Source organism: Terrapene carolina, unplaced genomic scaffold (genome assembly GCF_002925995.2).
Source record: "Terrapene carolina triunguis isolate 2854851 unplaced genomic scaffold, T_m_triunguis-2.0 Scaffold926, whole genome shotgun sequence".
In the NCBI taxonomy this organism is placed as follows: Eukaryota; Metazoa; Chordata; order Testudines; family Emydidae; genus Terrapene; species Terrapene triunguis.
In genome coordinates, this window is record NW_020665277.1 from 4,084,591 (window position 1) to 4,093,098 (window position 8,508).

At 57.7% G+C, this 8,508-nt stretch overlaps 1 protein-coding gene across 1 annotated transcript; it reads left to right on the forward strand.

The window, feature by feature from the left end:
* The first annotated feature begins 138 nt into the window (after nt 1-138).
* Nucleotides 139-4,759, forward strand: OLFML3 (olfactomedin like 3). The gene is made up of 3 exons (XM_026661113.1): nt 139-316; nt 917-1,202; nt 2,943-4,759. The coding sequence occupies exons 1-3, from the start codon at nt 212-214 to the stop codon at nt 3,725-3,727; spliced, it is 1,176 nt and encodes a 391-aa protein (XP_026516898.1). The 5' UTR covers nt 139-211; the 3' UTR covers nt 3,728-4,759.
* Nucleotides 4,760-8,508: the final 3,749 nt, after the last annotated feature.

Below are 8,508 nucleotides of genomic sequence, written 5' to 3' on the forward strand. Positions count from 1 at the left end.
CTCCCAGACCACGAAGGGGTTAAGGCACTTGGAGCTGTTTTCCTTTGGCACCAAGCAGCCCCTCTTCTGAGCCATCTGGATTTAATAAAGGCCAGCGAATGAGGCAGCGTTCCGCCCCCAGGAACTGTCCAAACATTCCAAAGCCGTGAGCTGGAGCCCAGCTCGGAGCCCACCCTGCTAGGCAGAGCAGCGCTGCCTTCCCAGGCCAGCCATGGCCCCAAGGCTCAGCCTCCTCCTTGCCCTGCTCCTGGCAGGGGCCATCAGTGCTCAGCAGCAGTACATGGAGTACATGGATAGGAGATTTGGCGCCTTGGAGGTAAGTGCACGTCTCTGCATCGCCCCTCCTTGCTGTGGGGGAGCAGTGCCAGGCCTGGCTCAGGCTTTTCCCCAACCCGCCGCATTCGCAGCGTGGTTCTCTGCTCAGTCGACACTGTTTTACCTGCACTTAAAGCAAAGCTAATGCTGGCTGTGGGGGGGAGGCTGGGTGAAGGGGCCCCGTCCCGCAGTGCTGTGAGCACAGAGGAGCCGGGTGGGAGAGAGGAGTCGGGAGGACATGTGCTGCATGGTGCCAAGGGTTGAAATGAGTGTAGGAGCAGGAGCCGCCTGTGCAGGTGGCCAGCTAGGGGAGTGCAGGAGAGCTGGGGCCAGAGCAGGTCTCCAAACTGGCATTGCTGTTCAGAGCAGGATGGGGGCTGTTGTTCCAGGGCATCGTGGACAGGGCTGGGGGTAACGCGAAGCCATGCACACACCATCAGGCATGCGAACGGTGCTGCCAGTCACTGCATGACCCATGAGAATGGCATTAGTCACAGGCCCAGACGGCCAGGGGGAGAGAGAGAGGGCTGCCCCCTGTACACTCTGCACTAGCCCCCTCCAGGAAATAGGGGCCCCAGCACCTCACCCTCCCATCCCCTAGGAAAGGATTTCCCAGTGGCATGACCAGAGCAGCCGCTACTCCACCGAGCTGCGTGAGTTCAAGAACCAGGTGATCACAATGCTGGAGAACATGGAGAAGGAGCAGGACAGGCTGCGCACGGAGGTGGAGAACACGGCAGTGCGGGTGGACCGGCTGGAGCGCGAGGTGGACTACCTAGAGACGCAGAACCCCGCTCCGCCCTGTGTGGAGGTGGACGAGAAGCTGATGGAGAACCAGGTCTCCACAGCCAAGAAGAGGAAGAACGAGAAGTACGATAAGCTGACAGGTGAGGGCACGCGTCTCCCCCAGCCAGCGACATGCTCCTCGGGCGGTGCCTAGACACTCCCACAAGGAGCTGCTGAGGAATGTTTGGGTAGGTACAGAGCCACTGGCTGGAGTACCGTCCTGCCCTTGCCCCTGCCCAGGCAAAATTCTCCCCCGGACGGGTCCGTCGGCCCCCTGGCTCTGTGGATAGGCCCTGGGCTGAGATCTGCGTGCAGGTCGGGCTCTGCTGTGTGTCACGTCATGTCTCGGTGCCTCAGCTCCCTGTCTGTACAATGAGGTCACCAGCCCCCCTGTGGACTGTCCGCATGCGGGGCAGGGGCTGTCTCCTAGGATCCACACTGCCTAGCACAATGGGGCCCTGCGCTCGGCTGTCACTGAACGCCTGCTCCATGCTCTCCTCGTGCTCTGGTGAGGGGCTCGCCCAGTCCTGCTGCCAGTTCTACGGCAGCTCCCTCCATCTCCTGGCACACTCGTGCTCCCTGGTCTTCCCCTGCCCTTCATCCCTGGGCATGCAGCACTCGAGGGACCACAGAGCTGCTTGGCCCCCAGGAGTCCTGCACTGCTGCATGCAGGGACTGAAAGATTTACAACTTGTCAGTACCACGAGTCCAATCAGTTCCCTGAGCATCAGAACTGAGGTGCCTGTCAGAGCAGGGAATGCAGCCCCAGGGAGAAACATGCAGCTGCCCGAACAAATCAGTGCCTGCTTCCCGGCAGCACTGGAGCGGCTAAAGGGACGGGGAAGTTTGGTTCAGGCTCCTTCTTAAACAAAGAGGCTTGGGCCACAGTTTTCAAAAAGGGTCTGTTTGGGTGCTTTGCTTGAGCCTCCTGGAGACTGCAGGTAGTGCAGCTCTTGGGGGCAGGCCGGGTGCTGAGTCCCTGGCAAAGCCGGCCCCAGGGGGACCAGCAGGCCAACTTGGCCTGGTTAGGGGCCTACGAAGCAGCTGATGCTGCTTGGTGACTCCAGACAGGCTCCAAATACAAGGCAGGAAAAAACAGCAGGTTTTACTCTGGACGTTGTGGGCATAGTAAGGTTCCTGCTCTCCCTCAGGAGCCAGCAGCTTGGCACAGATCTGCCTGAGGTAAACAGCTCGAGGGACTCAGTACATTACACACAAGGCCCTACCTGCCAAGTTCCCACCCTCGGTTCTCATGGCCTGCGGGGAACATGAGAGCACATGAGAGCTGGGAAACCAACTTCTAGAGGCAAATCCGGAGTCTGGGAAATGCAGCAAAACCTTCCTGTTTGACAAACACCTTTCTCCCTCACACCTGAGACCCCCTAAAACCAAGCCCTCCCCCATCCTGAGCGGAGCGCTACCCCCAAGCAGGGAAGGAGCCAGGGGCTCCAGGGAGGCCACTGCACAACTGCTGTGGATTTTCTGTGAAAGGCGCCCAGATACGACAGTGCTGGGCAAAAGTACCAAACCCTGAGGCAGCAAGCTAGGGAGAGGAAAGTAATTTGTATTTGCGGGGTTCAGGTCAGGGGCTGACCTCCCTGCATCTGTAGGTGATGTCACTGAGGAGGAATCAGATTGCCCTGCCGTAAGGACTCAGAAGTAAAGCCCTCCCTAAATATTCTCTGCTAAAGACCCCGCTTCCTTCTCCCAGGTGCTTCTCCCGCTGGGGGGGGGGGGTCCCCAGCCCCTGTGCTGAGGTGCCCAGGGAGGGTGTGAAGGCACTTGGGGCCCCGGCTGGCTGCTGGGGGCTGGCTCTCATGGGCTCTCCTGCGCCCTCACAGATTGCAGTGACACCATCTCCCAGGTGAAAGCCATGAAGATCCTGAAGAAATTTGGCAGCAGTGCTGGGCTGTGGACCAAGGACCCCGTGGGGAGCTCGGAGAAGATCTATGTCTTCGATGGCTCCAGAAATGACACCGTCTATGTGTTCCCCAGGATGAGGGAGTTTACGCTGTTTTCCGCCACGCGGAAGGCAGCCCGCATCAAGCTGCCCTACCCCTGGGTGGGCACCGGGCACCTGGTGTATGGGGGGCATCTCTACTACATTCGGCAGCAGGGCACCTTCCAGGTCATCAAGTTCAGCTTGGCCAATAAGACCATCGTGGACAGCTCCGTGTTCCCAGCCGAGGAGCAGGTACCTGTCTTTGGCCTCTCTGCCTTCAACTACATCGACATAGCAGCTGATGAGGAAGGGCTATGGGCCATCTACGCCACCAGGGAGAACGAGAAGAACATCTGCCTGGCCAAGTTGGACCCCGTCTCCCTGGACATAGAGCAGATGTGGGACACGCCATGCCCACGGGAGAACGCTGAGAGTGCCTTTGTCATCTGCGGGGCACTCTATGTGGTGTACAACACGAGGCTGCCCAGCCGCTCCCGCGTGCAGTGCGTCTTTGACGTCAGTGGCGCCATGACGCCCGAGGATGCCGCCTTGGTGTACTTTCCCAAGCGCTATGGGTCTCATTCCAGCATGAAGTACAACCCCACGGAGCGGCAGATCTACGCCTGGGACGATGGCTACCAGATCATCTACAGGATGGAGATGAAGAAGAAACTGGAGATCTGAGAGGGGCCAATCCGGCCCTGCCCCTCGCTCTGCCACCCTGCCTCACGCTGAGCGGTGCCTGGCCTGTGCAGTCCACAAGTGCCCAGCCTGCCTCAGGGTGGCAGAGCCAGCTCCTCAGAGCTAATGCAAGGGCCACATGCCCACCACTGCTCCCGTCTCTCCGTGACTGTGAATGGTGCTGCAGCTCCCTGGCCAGCCCTACCGCTTGACTGACACTCCCCCGCTCACTGCAGTAGGGCCCCATGGCACCAGCCATGGGATCCCCTGCTCACCCGGGCAGTAAGGGGGCAGCTACAGGCCGACAGCATGAGCCCCAGGGACGCAAGGAGCCGTTACTTCGTTGGGCGTCAACTCACAGCATCAGGAAGTTTGGGGTTATTTAACAGGGTTTAAAATAAAAAGCTTCACCAGCAGGTGGGCTTGGCTGGAGCCCTCAGAGAGGGAGCTGTGTGCGGGGCCTCCCTGGGCGAAGGCAGCCCCCGCTTGGCCTGCCATGGTGCACTCCTGGTGCTGTGCCACAGAAGGGCCTTTCTCTCTGTTGGGGGTGGGTTCAGCAGCCTGAACATCACGCTGAAGTTTTTCTGGAGCTCTCACAGCTATCAGTGATGCGTGACCTAGGGCGGTACCCGCCATGCTCTGCCCCACACGCCGTGTAAACAGTCACCTCCTGTTTGATTTTAGATAAATTCATCCAGCTACAGGCTGCTGACCTAGTTCCACCTCGGTGTGCCTAGAGACTTTGCACTGAACATGCTGTGGCTCAGTTCCTGCTAAGATACTGTTGTGCCCCCGCGAAACACATGGCAACCTGCTTTCTTCCCCCTTTTGTATGGACTAGCTTGTCTCCCACAAACGCTGTCGCTGCACTTTGACTACACTAGTAATCCACCCGCACGTTCCCCACCCCCGAGAACGGTTTTGCAATGGGAATGCAGTGCGGGGAATGCTGTTAGAGCCAGAGCACAAACCCCAGCTCCTCAGGATGAAGGCAGCCAAAGAAACTCTTGTGTAATAAAGGATTTTCCACTCTCCTAATCTTGCCCTGGTCTCTTCCCTCCTCACCCATCTGTGAGATTCCTGCCCTGGCCTTGATCCATGACTGATCTTTAGCAAAGTTAATCGTTGCTCACACACATGGCGGGCTGAAGCAAAGGCCCAGACATGTCAGGACATGCTGGCAGCGGGGGTCCCTGGTGTGGCTGCATAGCAGGTCCAGAAATGGAGAGTTAATTTATTCCTTCTGCACCATGCCTGGCTCCTGTAGCTGCTGGTGTGGAGCAGGTTACAAAGTGAGGCGGCCGTGCATCCCCACGCTGTCTTAGCTTTATCATGACTATTACTGCTAGGGAGGCGCACAGAAGAACAGCAGACGCATGTAGGGACAAAATCAGACAGGCTAAGCATAAAATGAGCGACACTCGGCAAGGGACATAAAAGGCACTAGGAAGAGGTTCTATAAATACATTAGGTGCAAGAGGAAGATGAAGGCAAGTGTACATCCACCACTTAGCCCTAATAACACATGACATCAAGAAGGCTGAGGTGTTTAATGCCTGTTTTGCTTCAGTCCTCCCTAAATAGGTCAATTGTAACTGGACACTTAACACCATTAATGTAACAGCCAGGGGCAAGGAGTGCTACAGAAGATAGGGAAAGACCAGCTCAAAGAACAGTTAGATACGTTACTTGTATTCAAGTTGGCAGGCAAGTAGTCAAGGGGCTAGGAGGGTCTGACATTCCCACCCCAAGGGTCTGTGCTGGATCTGCGAGAACACTGCCACCCATGGGTCCCTCGCCCCTGCTCCCAGACTGAGTTCCTGCTGCCAGGCCAGGAGGCTTGGGCAGATGTCCGCTTCCGGCTGTCTGCGTTACTATAGGGCCTGGCTGGGGCCCTCCAACGCCTGCAGAGTCACAACACGCCCGGCCCGGCTGCAGAGCCTCAGTCACACAGCCACAGCCCATGGTGTCCTGGGGCCTGGCAGAGCATGGCCCATAGGGAGTAGGGCTGCCCACGTGGTACAGCTACCATGCCTTGTCTTCCCTGGTGCGTTAGTCACCCCGAGGTAGCACAGACCTCGCCAGAAGTGAAGACAAAGTCTTTGTCACAGGAGGTTGGGACCACGTGGCTGAGCTGCGGTGCCAGTCCCCCGGGCCATCATCCTTGCGGAGTCCCACACCGTACAAACCAGCCCCTCTGAAATGCCACCACCCCAGTGTGGAGGGCAGCAGCCAGAGCGCCAACAGCACCCAGCATGGCGGTGAGGGGGAATTAGGCCAAGGCCTTGGGGCAGAGCCCTGAGGACACTAGGAGAAGTCAGGGGATCTGTGATGTCCATGCCTCTCTTTGACCAGGGCTCATTCAGCAAAGCACCTCCCCTAGGAAACTGGACCTCAGTCTCTGGGAAGGGCTGTGGCTTTGGGTGTCTAAGGACTGCGGCCAACAAGGCATCCTGAGCATGTTCAGGAGCAGCCGGGCTCTTACATCTTCTGGCTGGGTTCCTGCCAGCCCGCAAGCCAGTAACCTGCTCTGGCTGTACTACAGTGTGAAAAACAAACCCCCCCGTGAAGACTAGAGCAGAGACTCAAAAAGCAACATGTTCTTCAGCTTAACTGAGCTGCTGGCCGGAGCAACAGCTTCAAAGCAAGGCCATGAAGCATGCAGGCCGAGCCGTTTGTGCTCACGCACAGCTGTTTGCACAGTGAGGTTTGGAGGAAAGGAACCACACGGGAGGGGATTAGCGGGCTTCCTTGGCTACTCTGGGGCGATCACCTCACACCAAGGCCTTATCTCCTCCAGCCTCCCCCACCAGTGCGGCTCCGCCAATACTAGTGTAGGGAGCATTGTCACCATGGTGTCATTAAACCTGCTTGCTGCACCAGCTGCCTCAGGGCTCTCACTGGGAGAGCTGCACCCGTGGCGGTAAGTAGCAGAGAGGAAAGGCCAGTGCCGGTGCAGCCCGTGGGGCATTTCCTGCCCATGACTGCAGCCAGCTTTAGGATTCCCCATGTCTTGTTTTTGAAAGGCCTCTCCTTGGTGGGCCCAGAGCCAAAACAACTGTACGGGGTGGGGTGCAGTTAATGGCTAGTGAACTGTACGTGGGGAAGAGGCAAATAGCTGTGTGCAGCTGAAGGAGGCAGGAGGGTTCCTGGTCAGTATTCCAGCCAGGGAATCACAGGAGTGATGGGGGTGTGATCAGAGCGAGAATTACACCCATTCGATGAAAAACACTGGTAGACTTAGCACAAACGTGCCACAATACATTCATGCCCCATCCCTCCCTTTTTTTTACTGGGAATAACTAACTATAAGGAATCTCAGGAGCTGGCTGTGCAGTGCTTGGGCGAACGGCCAGGTGTTGTACATGGGGGCCACGTGGGACAACAGGGGAGTTTGGATAGGATGGGGAGGACACCAGACTTATCTGGGCCAGGTACGAGCTTCTCTTTTTGGCGCTTCACAGTGGTCAGACCACTACTGTTGTGTAACTCCAAAATGACAATGAAACCATTTATTGAGCCCCACTCCCAGGAGAGAAACCTTCGCAGCTGAGATCCAAGGGCCGTGGAGGGAGGCTGTTTGCAGCACGCGAAGGGGGCAGTCCTGAGAGAGCTTGCGCAGCAGTCAGCTCGGCACCGAGGGCACTGTACAGGCAGAGCAGCGCTCTGCTCTGAGAAGCTTTACAAGCCCTGTTAGATTCAGGCAAACACAGGAGCAGCCGGCCACAGATGGGGGGGAGGGGTGGGGTGCAGGGCTCAACAGCTTCTTAGCTCATGAGTGCTTCAGGCTAGGGGCAGTCTTCACCACCCAGCACCACGGGGCCCTGACCCTATTGGGGGCTTTGGGTGCAAGCCTCACACAAAGGACACCCTAGCATGGAGCGGCCTGTGGTGAGTCGCCCAGAGGGGTGTGCACAAGGAGAGGGCATCTGACAACGCCAGGGCATTGACCCGTAACAGCTGAGTGTCAGTTCAGCAATGACGGCTTCAGCACTGGGCCTTCTCTGGCAGCTATTGACCAGCTGGGGGAGCCAAGGGAAAGGAGGGTTTGCTGCACTAGGGCGGCTTCATTGCACCAGGACCCACAACCTTACCAAGCAGCCACCGAGCAGCCTGGCTTGCATGCCGGGGTGGAAAGGATGCACTGAGCGTTGCAGGGTCCCGATGTTCCCTTCACTAGCCCGGTCTCTCCCTAGCGACCAGTCTCTCAAGCTCTTAGGGCACAGCCGTAATGGCAACACAGCCGAGCAGCGTGGCAGACGGAAGAGGACAAGGGGATAGTTGTGGGCAGGGTGGGGGCGTTCCATGCACAAGGGATGCTGCATGTGGAGCTGGCATGTGAAGGGGTGTGGGAAGAGTGGCACCGGGGGGCACTACAGGGTGTGGGGGGCACTGCAGTTGTTGGAACAGGGGACTGAGTCAACCTGGCTTCTCTCCAGGCTCTGCCGCCCACTTGCTGTGTGATCTTTAGTTACTCAGTCACTTTTACTTTCTCTACTGGGCGTTTCTCTCCTCTCCAGCATTCAGGGGAGACCTCACCAGGACAACCCAGCTAACAGCTTGTGCCTAATTAGCCATGCGCACTGGTTCCTCCAGTCAGCGGCTGAGAAACAGAATTAGCCTGAGCGAATCCATTTAGCTGGGGTTCCTCTAATAGCAGAACTTAACATGGAAGGATTTACAAAAGGGTCAAGGATTTTGCAAACTGAGCCAGTTACTTCCTGGGTTCTCAGCCAGAGGGTGTGACCCTTCCTTTCTTCATGGCTAGATGGGGTAGGCTCCCA

Bases quoted from the DNA above. Each gene is read 5' to 3' on its own strand.
- OLFML3 (XM_026661113.1), top strand. From the start codon at position 212: ATGGCCCCAAGGCTCAGCCTCCTCCTTGCCCTGCTCCTGGCAGGGGCC. The intron at 317-916 runs GTAAGTGCACGT...CCCATCCCCTAG, and splicing joins GGAGATTTGGCGCCTTGGAG to GAAAGGATTTCCCAGTGGCA. The intron at 1,203-2,942 runs GTGAGGGCACGC...GCGCCCTCACAG, and splicing joins GAAGTACGATAAGCTGACAG to ATTGCAGTGACACCATCTCC.